The sequence below is a fragment of the Anoplopoma fimbria genome, chromosome 24 (genome assembly GCF_027596085.1).
Source record: "Anoplopoma fimbria isolate UVic2021 breed Golden Eagle Sablefish chromosome 24, Afim_UVic_2022, whole genome shotgun sequence".
Classification (NCBI taxonomy): Eukaryota; Metazoa; Chordata; class Actinopteri; order Perciformes; family Anoplopomatidae; genus Anoplopoma; species Anoplopoma fimbria.
Window position 1 is genome coordinate 13,763,936 of NC_072472.1, and position 18,209 is coordinate 13,782,144.

General features: G+C 41.8%; 1 protein-coding gene across 1 annotated transcript in view; it reads right to left on the reverse strand.

Annotated features, from left to right (window-relative positions):
* Positions 1-3,356: 3,356 nt before the first annotated feature.
* The window catches only part of LOC129113325 (stAR-related lipid transfer protein 13-like), a 48,940-nt gene continuing 34,087 nt past the window's right edge, over positions 3,357-18,209 (reverse strand). Inside the window, 14 exon segments of the mRNA XM_054625551.1 lie at positions 3,357-5,423; positions 5,512-5,688; positions 6,126-6,343; positions 6,702-6,953; positions 7,620-7,734; positions 8,177-8,390; positions 8,776-8,974; positions 9,245-9,404; positions 9,872-10,042; positions 10,424-11,647; positions 11,649-11,767; positions 12,343-12,406; positions 13,905-13,986; positions 15,107-15,178. Of these exon segments, the coding sequence (XP_054481526.1) occupies positions 5,306-5,423; positions 5,512-5,688; positions 6,126-6,343; positions 6,702-6,953; positions 7,620-7,734; positions 8,177-8,390; positions 8,776-8,974; positions 9,245-9,404; positions 9,872-10,042; positions 10,424-11,647; positions 11,649-11,767; positions 12,343-12,406; positions 13,905-13,986; positions 15,107-15,178 (3,185 nt within the window). The 3' untranslated portion in view covers positions 3,357-5,305.

Sequence of the window (18,209 nt, forward strand, 5' to 3'; positions counted from 1 at the left end):
TATGTTATACACTGCAGAATTTGAATAAAAGTGTCTGTTGCACGTCATACTGTTTACCAGGAGTCAGAAACCTTTTTGAAGTGCTATCAACATTAAGGTAATTATGACACCACATCAAATTAAGAATGTCCAATGGATCTGTAATTTTATTCCATCCACATAGGCAATATGCAGCAGCATTTAGAAAAAAAAAACATTTTCTCCCATAGACAGGACATTGTACACAATACACAATATTTGAAATGGTTCCTGTGAAACTCAGGTTTAGATCTATAGATTAAATCAACTAATCCATTAGTTGACAGAATAGAGTGTTTGTCGACAGAGAATTTTCTTTGGTTGAAGACAGTCCTGTTGTAATTCCATATGAGATCATTATACAAGAAAGCTGCCATCCTAATGAAAATAATCACATCTGAGTTGTAATCATTAACCCTGCCAACCTTCCAACAATCTTCTTCATCAACAACGACATTCAAATGAGCAGCACTTTACTGAACTCGCCCTTCTCCACATTGTGTTACCATAGCCCGTATCTTGATTAAAATGTCCTGCTTTTCTTGCTCTGAAGGTTTCTATACTGATACAAAAAAGGTAACGCTTCTAAACCTGCAGGGATTGAAAAGAAGATACACAACTTGACACATCTGTAATGAATATCCCATGGTCATGCTCAACCTGTTTGCCATAAAAGTTACAAATGTAATCAGGGACAGCAAAGTATATCTACTGATATTTGTTTCCATTATGTCACAGAATTAGATCAGGGATATTTATCTGATGCAGTCTGTGCAGCAGTGTTGAAGTCACATTTGCTAGAAAACAGACTCAGATGTACTGAAATTAAGAGATTTTTTTTATATCCCTTGTTTTGAATGTTTAACACGTTTCACTAATGTATGCCATTAATTTATGCATACCTTTGGTTACAGTATTCCAATACCAGAGTACACACTCAAGGCTAATGTACACACAACTGCCAACATGGTCTCATTAATAATGTATTCATTGGATAATTTATTCATTAATGACCTTATCATGGTTGTCTAGAAGAAGACAGTGGATGAGCCAGTCTAAGAGGAGATACATCTGTTTCCCCCTTTCTGACTCTCTCCCTGCTCAGCTTTATAGTGTTAATAATGTGCAGATAAAGGGCAACAACATTAAACAACATTCAAAAGTCAAGGACTACGAACCCTGCGGACAGTGTGAATCATCTTGGTCTCTTTAATGAGATAACAAGGTCTTTTTGTCAAATTCTGCTATTTTGGTCTGTTAATTAGATCGCTACATGAAAGAGGCTGGGTTAAGGTTAGCCATCATTCCTGCAATTATTTTCTTATATTTGTAATGGAGGAGAAAACATATGACGAATAAAAGGGAACGCATAAAGAACTAAAAGATCAGTTTTGTGATATCTAAAGCTTATAAAAAAGTATGCTCAAGAATATTAAAAAAATGGTGCAGAGGCATTCAGAAATCAAATACTAAAGCACTGTTAAATTTACACCACTTAAGTTGTTATTTATCAATTAAATGAGATATATTTAATTATATTTTTTGTGCATATTGTTTTTATTTTGCTGACCAAAATAAGTATTTATTATCAGACTTTTAATGTAAAAAAAATACTATTTATTTAAATGCAATACTCAGAACAACACAGACTGCAAACTTTATTAATAGTGATGTTTGATTCAGTTGGACTTTTGAATGGTAAAATGTAAGCCTATGTACAAATACACAGATTAAAGACTAGTCTGTTCTATAAGATATTGTTAAATGCTGTTGCCCTGAGAGGCATGCTTAACTTGACTTGACAAACAACTAACAAAACAATAAAAGGCAATAAAAATAGAAAAATACTAATTATGATTGTATGTATGTATAATGTCAGTGTGTTCACATGATACACATATTTTTTAGATTAATTTATACTTACACTTCCTGAGGACACCGGTGTCCATGGCGAATTAACGTCCACAAATCCTCTTAGAAATGACAGGGAAAATGACGCTCCTTGTTACCACAGAACTTGCCAGAGAATTTCCATATTTTAAAGTTTTCTTTAAAATCAAAGTACTCTAGTGATAGTTGTCTGTAAATCCGTGGATTTATTGCCAAAAGGAACTGCCAGTAGTTAATTCGGTGTACTTTTAATGTTGCCAATTCGGCAAAAATGTGTACAAATAATGCCAAAAGCAAACTTACCGACTGCACGGCTACGTTATACTCTCTGTTTACATCCCTCAAACCCCCTCAGAATATTGGTAATTGTAGTTCAAAATGTAAGAGCACGATAACCCCAAAATCGAAATAGGACAAAGAATAATATATTTACAATTTGATTAGTATAACTTGTTTCATGTGGCAATCAGTAGCAGTATTTTTTTCGACGGTATTCAGAATCCAATTGACATGGTTCTTACATTCCTGCAACACCGACGCTTTCCTCTACTCATTGACATGTTTGTTTTGTTAAGATAGGGATGTAAAGACTTCTTGGACAGGGGTAGTTGCTGGAGATGCACTTCCTGTTCCTTCCAGAAGAGGTCACCATCAAATCTTTTTGCAGGGTCACCCTGCGTGGAGGAACATTGATGACTTATTAACGCCTCTGCATTTTATCTAAACATAATGAGAAACAGCACTGTAATAGCAAATTACACTTTCTTTGCACAGTCTACGTCTTGACTCATGAATGACTCAAAATCTACCCCTCCAGAATATAGTGGATTCAGTTGGGAAAAAGCAATGTCTGATTCACCTTGTCAGTAATCCTTTTTGATTTACATAGTGTAATTTGCAACATGATGTTCCTCATTTGGCAGAATCCATGGTGTAGTGGAGCCGAAGTACACCCACAGTGCAGAGGATCATTGACATGCAGGAGCTGTAACCGTGTGCCCTAGATAAAATCACTGACATGTTAAATGGGGGAGAACGTAAAGTAATGTTTCATTCCTTTCTGTGTTGTTACACCCCCGCATACAGGGAGAGGAGAGTCTGTATTAAAACACCTTCATCGCCCTCTGTGAGAGTCCCCATCTGACACGTCTAAGTAGGTAAATGTGATTGAGTATTGATCTGAGCTGTGGGGGTTTCCTAAATCAATCCATTGAAAGGACACAGAGGGGCAACAGTGAAAATCTTCATAGGGAGAACCCCCTGATGACTCTTCACACACTTAAGTTATCTAAAAACATTCTACATGGCACCGTTTCCAGATTCATTCATGACCTTCAGACTCCAGTGGGACGAGAGCACCACTCAATGGACACAAGAGCACATAACAAGGAGTGATTTATAATGCCTGGTAATGTTAAAACAATTTAATATCAGAGACTGAAGAACATTTCCACAGATAACAAGGTTTTGTTGAATTCTTAGATGTTTTTATTCTCTCATGTAGTAACAGTGGTTCTGTTTCTGTCACTTTGTCAGAAATAACCACCTTGTTCTCAGCTACTCATATGTGTTTGGAGCCTCTTCCCACACAGCCAGAGGGCTCACGTCAAAGTCACTCACTCACTCTTTGTCTTTTTGTCTCTCTCATACACACATATGTACACAAACACACACACACACACACACACACACACACACACACACACACACACACACACACACACACACACACACACACACACACACACACACACACGGCACACCAGCAAAACAGCATCCACGCAGGATTTTGGTGGCACTGTAGAGATATTGTATCATAGCAACACCATAGCAACGCCTCCAGCTGAAACGAAACAAAAATAAGCTGATGCAGTGCCATGGCAGAGCAAGTTCTATTCTGCTATTGCTTTAGTAGGATGTCGTATGGGAAGTTCACATTTCAGCATATCAATATGATAGGAAGACCCTGAAAAGCTATGATGTTTGATCTGCTGGCACAGAAAGCGTCATATCTATATTTATTTACAATAAAGGCTGTACGTATATCTACAGTGCAGATACACAGGCACATCCATGCACTCTCACACACACACACACACATTTCAAACATGCTTCCCAGAAGCAGTGAAATGATCACATGTCTTAGACATTGTATAACATGACAGCAAAAAAAGGTGATACAATATACATCTATATAATGACAATGATAACTTTAAAATAACATTTAGATAATATTAACACTGAAAATAGTGACAGAAGTAAATCAACAGTGATATCCAACATAATGTTTCCACAACAGGAAATGTATGGACCTGATGAATGTTTGTTTTGCCCTTTCTGTGATCCAGATCCCTGATGTGCTCGTTTTTCCTGAACTATAGTGACCTTTTCACAATGTAATGCTGACACATAGCCATACTGTACTGGTCATAGTCATTCTAAATAAAAAGGGATTTTTTCAGAGCACTGGGATTAATGCATCTTTATCTGAGGAAGGCTCAATCATAATCAAGTGCCTTTTATAAATGTGCATACTTAAGTGATTTGTTCACCGCTTTGTAGGAGCATTTGATTATTGATGGACAAATTCATAGACATTAGAGGGACATTTTTAATCAGATAATTTATAAGCGTGCAAGATTTTTAAAAGCAGAACTAAGAATAATTTGAGCACTGGTTTTTAAGGTCTATCTAATAAAACACAACAAGATTGATATGAAGCGTTTCAATCAAATTAATCGTTTGTATTCCACTGGCTAGGCCATGTGACATTTTAAAGAGATGGAGTTAAGATAGATTTCTTAAAGTAAATAATCCATAGAAAACGGATTTTCTACTTTACTTGTGAGTAACCTTTATGTCAATTTTACACACTATAACATCAGTTACAGCTTTATCAAATTAAAGTGGTAGAGACGGCAACCATCGTATGTTCACTCCTTCTGGTGCTGGCTGTTATCTTAGGTCATTTTTGTTTGCAAGATATTGTATTAGATCAGAAGAATGATCCAGTCTGCACAACTGCTCCAAAAATGCACATGGTTATGAGATTATTATATGAAACATCAATGTCTATTGAAAAGAAAATCAAATTAGCTGTTCCATATTTGGAATTGGAATCCAACATGTCCTCAGTGGGGCAGAAAATGACAATTCAATATTTATGGGATAAATAAGAAGCGATATGTTGTTATTACAGAATTATTGGAATACATGGCAAAAAATCCCTTTTCGGTGAATTACGGTAACTCAGTACAGTATAGTACAGTACAGCTGAGTGTGGCTTCAGCAGTGTGAAAAGGTACTAAAGTCTACCGCCTGGATGATTCCCCTCCAGCGTTCTCAAGTTCAGCTGCTCTGGCAGTGTGACCCCAAGATGAAGTTTGGTTTCTGGGGTTCAGATCTTGGCCTCAGTGCTCGTCTGATCCGACAGGTGAAAAGAGGATCGGATCCTTTGAGCTTCATTAACACACAGATGACCGAATGCTTTGTTGTACCATTCTGGAGATCTTCCCCTGTAACAAGAAAAGCAAATAAGTCACATTACTATTGCGTTGTTTTTTAAAAACCTTTACTATGAGAGCACTTGAAGTCCGCCCACACCTGAGGTCCACTCTGGAGATATGTGTGAGTCTGGTCCTCCCAGTCCCACTGGGCTCTAGGAGGTACTGTGACTCCAGCACCACCCCCCTCACAGCTCCCGTGCGTGGGCTGTCATCATGTTCGACCGACACACACACCAGCGCACAGGAGCCTTTACATAGGTCTGTACGCCATGATCTGAGGGGGTGGAGGGACAAAGAAGAGAAAAGTGGTAAGTCAGGCATTCAATGTGGGAATGGGAGATATGGCTTGGTAACAACAAATAATTATTTTCATTGTTGACTAGTCTGCAGATTATGTAAATCAATTTATTGTTGGTCTATAAAATATAAGAAAAAAAACAGTCCAAAATGTCAATTTATTTTAATGCAAGCTGAAATTAAGCAGCAGATTCGATATTATTATATATAATATTTGATATTGAAGCCAATTAATTAATTTTCTTTCGATGGACTAATCGATGTAATGTTGCAGCTCTGCTTTTTGATACAGATTGATATTTCAGACATGTTCATGTATTTTAGGGTATGCTTAAGCAGGCTGTTTCGAAAAGTTATAGTTTAAAAATAAATTTACAAATCAAACAAAGCATGCAAATATACGTTTATCCTTACCTTAGTACCACATAGTCACAGCTGGGTTGAGGTACCATGTTGTGGCAGGAGTACTGGTACACGTCTGTCTGTTTATCCAGTGTCTCCAGAACTTTCTCCTGCTGTAGATCAGTCTGCCACAGAGGGCGCTCTCTCAGCAGCCGCTGCAGAACCTCGTCTGGAGTTGCCGGCACCTCGACACACACTCGCCATCGCCTCAGAGGGTTACCATCTCCCACCTTACACACATTATGAGAGTTAGATTTATTGTGATGGTGTAACAAAGAGATTCAAACTGTAGCTGGCAAAGTATAATTTGAACATGTGTGTGGGTCTCCATGCACAGAGATGTGTATACAAAAATGAATTTTTTCTTTAATTGTTCCCTTGTTATTAAAGTCTAAAGGTAAACAGTCCTTCACTTGAGTTGTGCTTCCTGTGGAGAAGCTAACTGAGAATGCTAAACACAAAGTCTGCGCTAAACAAGTAGTGTTATAATTTCAAATGCATTTATGAAGACGCCTGTTTTGCCCTCTTTCTTTCTTTCTCCCCTCTCAAAATCCCACAATATTCACCAGAAATTAAATGAACACACACCTTTTTGAATGCCAGTTCTGTATTGTCAGTTGTCGAGCGAGACACCCAGCCTTTGCTCTTATCTTTGGCCTCTTCCAGCAGGTTCTGGACCAGCCTTTCTAGGTGTGAATGATAGGATCCCTCCTCGTCCTCCTCTTCCTCATCCTCATCCACTTCCTCCTCGTGAGCCTTGCACAGCTCGTCCAGCGGGGGCACCATCAGCTCAGCCTCCATATAGGAGTTACGAGACTGGGTCACCATCTCCTCTGGGATCTGGGGGAAGGCCGGAGGACGTGCATCACATCACATCACATCACATCACATCACATCACATTACATTACATGACATTGCACCACATCAGCTCAGGTCTAAGTTCTACCATATCTAAAGCAGAAAATACACATTGATGAATAAAAAAGGTACAATTTGACCCTTTTGTCCATTCATCATTGGAGCAACAGCCTTTGCACTGAGGCTACAGAGATTTAAAACATGTCATTGCAGCTCCTGTTGAATTTTCTTTTTGTAAAAAAGGTGGACAGTTTAATATCAAATGTCCTCTTGCGAAAAACTCTTAAAACCACAATAAACTCAAAAATGCATGGTGATTAGGTCTATTGTTTTTGTCTCTTAATAGGTTTTCACTGACACTAGCATTATATACAGTACAGTCTGTCTGCCTCAAGGTAATGATGATATACAGTTTAAGAAATAAGCTCATTAAACATATTAATACTGAGGCCTAGATAATAACAACTCAGCAAGGGAAACATCACGACGCTTCCCAAAGTTATTTTTGTCTGTTAAAGTCACATATTCAGACCTGGACGTGCATCATTTCTTAATCAACACAATGAATTGCAAAACTTCTTTCAGCCACTTATCATTTTAGCTCTTATGGAAACAATCTCATTGAGAGGTAAATTGTAAATGCTGACCTGAAAGAGACGCTGGCACTCGGTGATCATGTGAGCCAGACCCTGGGTGGCTGCCAGGTTCTCACTCAGGTCTTTCTGATCGGGACGGCCCGTGGTGTACTTCTTCTGGATTGACCTTGAAGAATAGAAATTATAAAGAATATGCAGAATATAAATCATGTGAGCATTTGCATAGAGGGACAGAACAATGCACTTGAGGAAGTAAAAGCAATTTATATCAAAAGGAGTTCTTATTGATTTATAAATCCTTTAGCAAGCTGACTGATGTGCACAGCAACCAAAATTACATTAAAATTACATTTTTTTTGTGGTGGCAAATTCAATAGAGGGAATTAGTTTACCGTAAGCTAAATAACTATTATTTTCATGGTACTGAATAAATAGAATGTTTAAAAAAAAAAAAAAAAAATAAATAATGAGGCATTAACTTTTACCTAAACTGAACTTAACATCATATAATAAGGACATAATCTTCTCTCTAATTTATTTGTCACGGCCGAAGCTATTTTACATTTCTCTACATAAGCATCAGTGTGTTCATTAGTTTGTGACTGCACCTTGGTGAGAGCATCTCGTTCTTCAGTATGCTGAGGTGGAAGAGCGAAGGTCCCAGACAAACAGCAAGGTTCATCGGCGTCATTTGGTTCTCCTCTACAAAGGAAGTCACGTCACGCAGGAAGTAGAGCAACGCCTGCAGAACCTCCCTGTTCTCATCTGGCATCAGCAAGATGGCCGCTCTGACTGCCTGCAACCTCTGCTCCTTTGGGACGTCTGAAGAAAAAAGATGAGAAGAAGTGAGGAGTGATTGATGAAAGAAAATCTCAGTTCCCAACATCCAGTCTTTCATGTTTGTTTGTACATACATGCACATTTCATACACATAAATCATATATAAGGCATGTTGCTAAAATTGTACTTTTTATATCAAACACTGTTTCCGTCAGATGTGATTAATGGTGTCCTGAATTTCCTTGCAATATATTTCATGATAATAATAAAAAATCACACGCGTGATCATTTGAAACAGGCGACACACAGTCTGCTGACTGAATTTCCATTAAAACCAGCTCAACAATTAAAACCATTTACAGTCACTTCCTCTGAGGCAGATGCTGTGATAACATATAAACCCATTCATAGCTCGGAGGCGACTTACACTGGTAAATATGGAGGAAGGTTTCCCCCAGCTTGCTTGTCAGCAGAGGTTCTGGCAGGTCTCTGAAGAACTGTTTGACCATGTCGGCCACGTCGTAGGCTGACTGGTCCTCGTAGCTCACAGAGTCAAGGGACAACTCACACTGCTGCCTCAGAGCCTGAATTCGAGACTTCACGCCAGATTTGCGGAACAATCCAACCTTAGACGGGAAGGAAAGAAAAGTGAGACAAGCCCAACCAGGAAGCCAAAACTGCTGGAAACTTAAAGTGCACTGTTAAAGAAACTAGTAACTTTTGTTACACGTGTGTAAAACCAATTACATCTGAAATGTGTGGAAGAACAAGATCTACAGTATCGAAACATGGAAGTACACAAGTTCAGTGCAGTAGTTACGTTTCACTTCTGGTTAGCACTATATATGGTCATAGGAAGTGTACAGACTCTTATAAATGTTGTTTTCCTCTCTAACCTGGTCGAGACAGTGTTTTCTGAGGTGGCAGAGGGCCTGCTGTAAACACAGAGGGAGTGGAAAACCACAGCGCTGGACATGGATGATGAGGGGAACACCAAACACACTCTTCTCTTTGTAGTCTGGAACCTTCATGCGCTTCATAAACTTGGGCACAGACCTGGAGGGCGATAGACAGAAGACCATTAGGGAAGTGTGTGGGAGAAAGAACGGCGTATGCTTTCATTATCTTTACCCTCGTGTACATGCTGGTCAACAGAATTTCCCTCTCGGGGATAGTAAAAATACAAAAATGAGTGATCGTTAACAATGACGGCTGTGTGACTGAGAATCCAAGTTTCTGGCCGACACTGGCACCTTTAATTACGCACAGAACCATTGTCGGAGCCAGTATCAGTGTGGTAGATCAAGTAGATGGTATGGTTTTGCGTGGAGGTGTTGGTGCATGTGGTCCTGCTGTTTAAACTCTGATGTAGAGAAGTTGAAGGAAGCACTAACACACATACAGATCACACCTTGTAAACTCCCTGAATTGTGAATGAATGCATAAAATAGGAGCTTATAGACCCATTTTAGAGAGGTGGAGAGAAACATGTGGATGATGTATGTGGCAGAGTGTATACCCACCATGTCCAGCCATGTTTATTAGACATTGAGTATTTCTCCATGATGGCGGTGAGGCGGAGCAAAGAGAACTTCTGCAGCAGGCTGAGCTGGCCCGCTGATTGGCTAGTGATCTGCAGCAAAGATGCCGGCTGGTTGAGATGATCAGAGGTTCTGAAGCTGGGCCATCGTAGACTGGGATGGGGAGAGGATACCAGTAAAGAATGAGAAACAAACAGGGATTCAGTCAATATAAAAGCCTTACCAGGTTAATGTAAAGGATAATTACAAGTTGTGTCTTATTATCATTGATTTGGACATATTTCCTATCTATAATAACAACGTTGTATTCAAACAAAATCATTTCCGAGATCTGGGAATGCGACCAATCAAATTTGTTTAAAAAAACCTCCACGTGAGGCAAACAATAAAATACCTAAACTGCTCCTTGTTAACATCCATTGTAGTTTATAGACCAACCTTCAGGTTCTTCTTTGACCTCCTGCACCACAGTTTTCCTCTGCATTGAGAGATTATTACCGACATTTTAGGTGCATTCACTTTGGTTTCACTCACCGTGGTCTTGTCAGCGACGCCCCGACTCCGGAGTCCCGCCTCTCCCGACTGGTTCCCGTCGAATCGGTGTCGTTCAGGGAGACCCCATCTCTCTCGCCTTCACTGGGGGTGTTCCTGCCCTCCCCTTCCTCCTCCCCCTCCCCTGTGTCACCCTCGGGCAGCACACTGCGGCTCCAGTGGTCCACTATTTGCTGCAAGCCGCTGACGTGCTGGATGATGTCATCTAGGTGAGGGAACAGGTTGTCCTCTTTCTCCAAGTCCAGCAGGTCTCCTGTGCTGGCGTAAAGGTGGGAGCCCGGCACGTTGTCATAAACACTCACCCTGCTGCCACGTGGAGCTCCAGGACAGGAGGGCTTGGACAGAGGTTTGCTAGACCAGGGATCACCGGGGCCGTTGTTGGGTCGAGAGGTTCGGGCCCGTGTCTGGCGGCCATTGTTTCCGTCACCGGGGGAAGGCGCCAGGCTCTCTATGGATAGAGCTTTTGGAAAGGTGCCTGGTTTATGGTCTTTGGGGATGTGAACGAGGAGGTTTTCATATGAGCGAAACTGGTTTCTGCCAAACTGGCTCTGTCCTTCAGTCCTCTTACCCTGAGAAGGCAGCTCCATGTCCTCCAGATACATGCTGCTTCTCTTGCTGGCGGTGCGGTGTTTTGCACACACAGGCTCCTTCACATCGGGCGCCACTGTCTCACTGCTGGGGCCATCACGCAACGTGAATTGTTCATTAGAGTCATTGGTGGGCGAGACAGTGGATGTGGTGGGCGAGTCATTGGTGGGCGAGACAGAGGATGTGTCACCATCAGTTTGGTGGTGTTCTAGTTGGCTGATGGGAGTACACTGGAGCACCTGCAGAGCGTGAGGCTCCTCGCCGTGTAACACAGGCCCACTGATGACCAGCGGCGGCCTGCGATTTGACATTTTCCTCTTCGACGACGGCCCCCAGGTGCGCATTAATTCCATGCGACGCAAGAACTCTTTGGCTTTACTCCGCCCTCCTTGCCCGTGGCGACTGCTCTTCATTGGCAGGGAGTTGTAGTGTGAAAGATCCCTGGGGGGCTGGTAGGAAGCAGAGAGAGATGCCATAGATATAGAGTCAGGCATGGCGGAGGCGGAGTCCTCACTGTGCAACGAGGAGATTTCAGTGATCTCCTGCTCGCTCAGGTCCGTCAGCACACTCTCAATGCTCACTGTGCTGTGCAGCAGACCCTCACCCGGACCGGTCAGGGCTGCTCTCAGCGGTGCTGTCCAACAGGAAGTCCTGCAGGCGCGACCAACGTCGGCTGCTCCACTCGAACGTCCACCTTTTACTGATAGCCAAGGGGTCATCTTCGTCAGAGTCATCTCCCTGTGGAACCATAAAGGAGTTATGACAGGGTCAAAAAGATACAAAACAAAGGCCTCAATAAGAGTAACTATAGAATTAAGATCCTATGCTGTGTTCATATATTAAAAATCACGATTGACTCGTTTTATTTCCCTTCTAGTCCATTTAGGATTTACTACAAATAAATCAAGACTTATAGAATCAAAGTTTCTATTATTGGACAGATTTGGGGAACTATCCTTCATCATCAGCTCTACTGAACCGAAACTATCTGGACATGAGCACTAGTTGACCCTGCAACTGGATTTCATTTCATTTTTATTGCTTCAGTTTTAATTATCACCAAATTAGAGTAAGGTGTGAACATTAACATTAAATGTTGAATCAACTTTGAGGAACATGGAATCACATTTTCAGATGTACATTGACCAGACAAAGCACTGAACGGCTACACACAGACTGTATGACAAGCAATGAACAGAAATCAAACTATAAAATCCTTCTATGTGTCTATTTGTGGCAGACAAAGCATCCGCAAAGCGATAACGAAGATGTTTGTTAATTTGATGGCTAACAGTTAAAATAGGTTCTCTTACTTTCTTCTTGGGGTGGCTGACATCCAGTTTCATGGAGGCACACTTGTTCAGAGTATTTAGACGTCTGCAACATAAACACGCATTCAGATAAACATGTTGGAGCTGTTAGGTTGGATATGTTTTGTCTGTTGCTGTGTTAGTTTTTCTTCTGAACTGTCACTCTCTCATTTTCCCTCTCTTCCCTCTCACTCCTAACTGTCTCCCTTATGATGTTTTCTGACTCTATCCTTCTCATTACGCTCTCTCTATCACTTTCTCCCACACTGTCTTTAATCCTCCCTCTCCTTTGGCATCATTCTGCTGGGACTCATCCTCACCCTCAACGAGTGCATTTCCCCCAAAACACGGCCGGCTCCTCCCATCCACTTCTCTACCTCCTCCCTTCATCTGTCATCCAACCCTTCCCACCCACTTTCTCCCCCCTTCTGCAACTCAGGGAATGTGATCAGCGGCTGGTTAGGAGGGTGGTGTCTGTGCTGGTGCCTTTCATGATGGGATCATTAAAAAATCATTTTTGGGGCTCGTGACCTCTGTCATTTGAAAGATTTCTGCTTCTAACAGCACACTCAGAAATCCTCTTTTGTTCACTGTTTATTTTCTCTGTCCTCTCATACAAACTGGCAGACAAAGGATTGTTTGTTGCTGCATATAAACCAGAATCAAATACCAATAGAAAGCAGCAAGCTGTCATTTCAACTGTCTTTCTTGCTGAAAGTAAACATTCAGGTTTAAAAATATACACGGGAAACCCCTGTAGTCTCCACAGCCTGTATTTCTGCTGCAGGATGGAACAAACAATTTGCCCTGGTTTAATATATCCATACAGATTTAGAATAATATGCTCCATAAAGTATAAACTCTTGCATGCATATAGCAGTATATAATCCAAATTTAAACAGTTCTGAAAAAAGAACAATGTAGAGAGTGATGAATGAACCAGAGAGATCTCATTGTGAGTGTATCTTCCATCTTCTAAGACATTCTCAGGGGGTCTGATACGTATTCTCTCACAATATAGCTTTAAGGAATCACTAACGCTATAATTACCACACCCTCCTCTACCATAGATATTTGAGAGGCAGGGGTGAATAGAGAAGAAGGAAATAGGTAAAGGGTAAACTGGTGCGAGGCGGGGAAAACGTCAATGGGAAGAGAGGGAGATGGGAGACAAAAAGATCATAGAGGTGTGCAAAGGGACTTAAAACACACACTCAAAGCCATCTGGTAGAATATACTAGCATCCCCTCACTCCTTCCCCATTCCCTTTAACCCTCAGCCCCCCTGTTTTGCCCCCTGAGGGTCTCTGCTCTTTGAATGGGAGATCAGAGCGTGGCAGAGGGGAGGGGAGGCGACCAGATCAAAGCCTGGGCTGTCTGAGCGCCAAACAGGGATGGGGAGTTCATTATGGGTCGGGGTCAGACATCTAATGATTGGCGGCTAGTACAAGGCCGCAGGGACAAGTACAGAATCTGGGATTTTACTAGTGTTAAATGGGGCACACCACAGAGGAGGGAGGTTTGCATGTGTATGGCTTGATGTACAGTATGAACATGTGTCCTTACCGACATAGAGGCTCTACCAGATCCCGGTCCAAAAAGTCGTGGTCCCTTTTCACAGAGGAAATATCAACTGGAAACTGGGAATCTGTACAAGAGAGACACAGAGAGGAAGAAGAAAAACAAGAGATTGAGTTTTGTTAGTTAATGACTGACAGGAAAGTTTTCTCTTCCGCTTAACCGTCACTGAAGTTTGTGAAGCATGGCACAACTGCTGCCGTCGCTGTTAACACCTGCCATGTGGATATGAAGTTTAGAGAAAAAATACACAACCGCCTTTCTAAACCCTTAAATAACCAGTATTCCACACAATGCCAATGCCAAAATGACTCAAGCCTTTTATTTTGGTGATTCTCAGTGTGTGGTGGCAGTCTGCAGGCATCATGTGCACCCGGGAGCAGCCAAAGAGTCCAGGAGGCCGCCATCCATAACCCGACATTACTGGAGATCACAGCAGTTCTCAGCACAGTGTGTGTGTGTGTGTGTGTGTGTGTGTGTGTGTGTGTGTGTGTGTGTGTGTGTGTGTGTGTGTGTGTGTGTGTGTGTGTGTGTGTGTGTGTGTGTGTGTGTGTGTGTGTGTGCTAAAGCAAGACTGCTGGGTTTTTAGAGCTACTTCTTAGATTACTGGGGCCATTTCCTGTTTATGCCTCAACTGTATGAGACCCAATGATCATCACATGAATGAGCGCCTGTAGGCTTCACAGAGAGGCAGATAGAGGGCAAGACGGAAGGTAGGAAGTAAGGAAGAAAGGAAGGAGGAAAGAAAGCTGAATGAAAAGCAGACAGAAAGAGATAGTGAGGAAATACAGGCTGTAGAAAGGTGGAATGAAGAAGAGAGAAAGAGAAGCTGTGAGAGTCCCAGCAGTGATAACAAGGCCTTTCCCATGACCCCTCCCTCTGGACAGGAACTGAAGCCTTGAAATAGAACGCAGAGGCCCAGAAGACGAGGATACGCAGATAGAGGGATGGCAGGAAAAAAGAGAGAGGAATAGAGATGATGGAGAAAAAAGAGAAACCTATAGGCAGGATTGAACAAAAAGGAGGGATTTAAAGGGGAAAGTCTTTGTGTGAAACAAGGCACCTGGGTAAATGCTGGATTTTGGCTACTGTGTGTATGTGTGTGTGTGTGTGTGTGTGTGTGTGTGTGTGTGTGTGTGTGTGTGTGTGTGTGTGTGTGTGTGTGTGTGTGTGTGTGTGTGTGTGTGTACCTTCATAGAGCTGGGCGTACTGTGGAAATCCTGCTGCTCGAAGCCAATCACAAGCCTCCTTAGCCTCAATCTCTGTAAAGCAAGAAAAGGAAAAAAGGCATGTGTGAGTGCCCCCTTCAACATATTGATAATTTGGATTTGGGGATTTTTGATCTACGCTGTAATATGAAAACACATAATATCACAACAATTTTGTGGTGGAAAGTCCCCACATTATTGAATTTCCTTCTGAATTCCAGTGGACTGATGTCTTTTATATGCCCAGCATGGTGTGCCGTGTTAATAATTTGTGCTCTAAAAATAAACACGGATAAATTAGGAGTCATAAAGAGCATAACATTGCATTTGTCTGTCATCCCCTATCCCAGCATTTTGAGTTTACACAAGAGGAACATCTCCGGGAATTACATTTTTTCCTCTGGGAATTCACTGGAATGATGAGATTGGATGGCAGTGAGCCAGTGAGGGACAAAGGAAACACTTTACACACTTTAACCAGCAGTCAGACTTCAGCTGTTAATGCGTAAGTTTAACGGGCCTTACACATGGCACCACACCCCATTAGATGCTGCCGCCAGCACCACAAGACATTTTACAGGCATTTGTTTTACTACTTTTTTCCGCCAGCATATGTATTGCTCACACTGCTACGCTCATGTATGTATGTGTGTGTGTGTGTGTGTGTGTGTGTGTGTGTGTGTGTGTGTGTGTGTGTGTGTGTGTGTGTGTGTGTGTGTGTGTGTGTGTGTGTATACATTCTCTTTATGAGCTGACACTGATTAAACCGCTCTGCAGAGCTTTGCGCTGACAAAGACATTTAAAGGATCTTGGTGTCAGCAATCACATGAGTATTTTTTTTTTACAGAGAAATTGTATACACAAGCACATCCATGCGCACAAACCCATTTAATCCTATAGATACACACACACATGTGTTTAAAAACTGTGAATAAGTTTAACTGTTATAACCGTGAGTGTAAAGCTTAAGGTTTGTAGGTGGACATCTTGTAAAAAAACAAAGCAAGATCAAACAAATTATGTAAATTATAAACAATTAAGAATGAATTAAAAGCCCGTTTCAAGTTTTTTTAAGTTGTAATGGTAAAAATAATCCTTCCACACAGAGTTAATACAATACAATAACATCACTCTCTTTAAAAAAAAAACGACATTCAACATTATTTCTGCATCACTCTGCAGCCGCTGTCCTGATCTCGTACCTTTTTTTTAAAACCACCCTCTTTCTCACTCGTCTCATTCACTCATTTAGAGGAGCTGGCAGTGAACGGGAGAAGCACCGCAGAAACACAGGGGACAAAGTTCAGCGGGGCAATAAAAAGCCTCCGTCTTCACCGTCAGACATGGGAACGGTCAGAGGAAATGATCCTGTCACCGCAATCCAGCAATTACATCCCTCTCCTAGCATTCTCCGCATAACTCCTCTCTCTCTCTAAATCACATATGAAGCAACAGATCATGAAAAAATACTTCTTGTGACACTCTGAAAATAAACCGAGAAACACGAGAGAGAGTAGGGTGAGACAACCGAAAACTTACTTGAAGCCCTCATGGTGCGAGTGATGACATGCTTCTATTTATTTCTTCTGTGCTCTGTTTCCTCTCCATCCCGTGGCTCATCCACTCTCTGCTATCCAGCTCTCTCCGTCAAGTGGCAACGATTCTGTTCTTTCCTCCTCTCTGCCTTTCCAACCCTTGTGTTTACAACTCTGCCTCCCTCTTCCAGTCTGCCCATGCAGGGTTTCTCTCCCCTCTAATTTTCTCCTCAACCTCCTCTCTCACACTTGTTAGGATCCACGTACAATATCTCTCTATTTTTACATCTCTCTCTGCCCGATGCAGCACTAGACTCTTTTTTCCCCTCACCGTTGTTTTAGTAAGTTACTTGCCTTTTCCCTCTTGTTTATTCTTGTGTCAATTTATTTTTACTTTGCTCTCTCTGCACTTTTCTTGCTTATTACCTTTTCTCATCCCCTCTTGTTCTCTCTCTAAAGACAAATACTTCCCTTCATCCATCCGTCCTCTTTGCTTCTCCTTCTCCTTTCTTCCTCTTTGCTCCTACAAGAAGATGGCAGATGACACCACCTCCACATCCTCTTTGTCATCACCAGAGCTGCTGCTGCCCATCGCGTCCATGGAGGAAATGGTTAATTCCAGCTGGCGTTGGCATCAGCCAGCCAGCCACCCGCGGTCGCAGACTGCGGACTGGTGGACGCTAACCTCAAATGTCAGCTTTAACAACCTGGCGGACCAGCAAGGAGACTCTGACCTCGGCCTCTTTCTTTTGCTTCCCTCTACAAAACTGCTGACCAGAACAATGTGTGGGAGAATGCAGTGTGTATGCACACACATACATTACACACACCAGCGCAGATATTTAGCACAGTCCAGATGTTACCCCCAGTGAGTCAGAAGGATACAAAAAGGGATGAGACAGGCAGACAGCTGTGGTGGGAGGGAGGGCAGCTGAGATGGACAGACCCTGTGGGAAAACCACAGGGAGGAAGACTTACCACACCAGCCGCTTATTTACTGAATGTGAGATTTGAAAGATTAACAACTCATTTAATAGAAACAAGAAGCGGGAGACATTACAAGGAAGAAACGTTAAAGGATAAGTCTACATTTTTCTGACTGTCAACAAATCCCATACAAAGACCAGAACCAACCATCAACCAATCCTGCTTCCAATTACTTCCTGTGTATTGCTATTTACTGATTATTCTTCTGAGCCACACACCTCTATTGTTATTAATAACACAATAGTGAGCCTCGCCGATATAAAGGATTTTAAAACAACTGTCCATTCTGTTGTTCTGTTTTTTTGCACAATAATTACGACAAACACATAACATACTCCAGCAATCTTAGAGCTAAAGTTTTAGTTATTCTTTAAGTACTTAAATACAATCAAGTAAATGCCTCGATAGAGCCGCACAAATCTTCTTAATGTGCTGCAGCATCCTGCCTTAAACTTGGAAACACTCAATTTAGTGACTATAAATGAGGGATACCTACACATCCTAATACTTATCAATATACCGCCATTACACTGACTTTTCTTTTGTTCCACTCAAAAGTAATC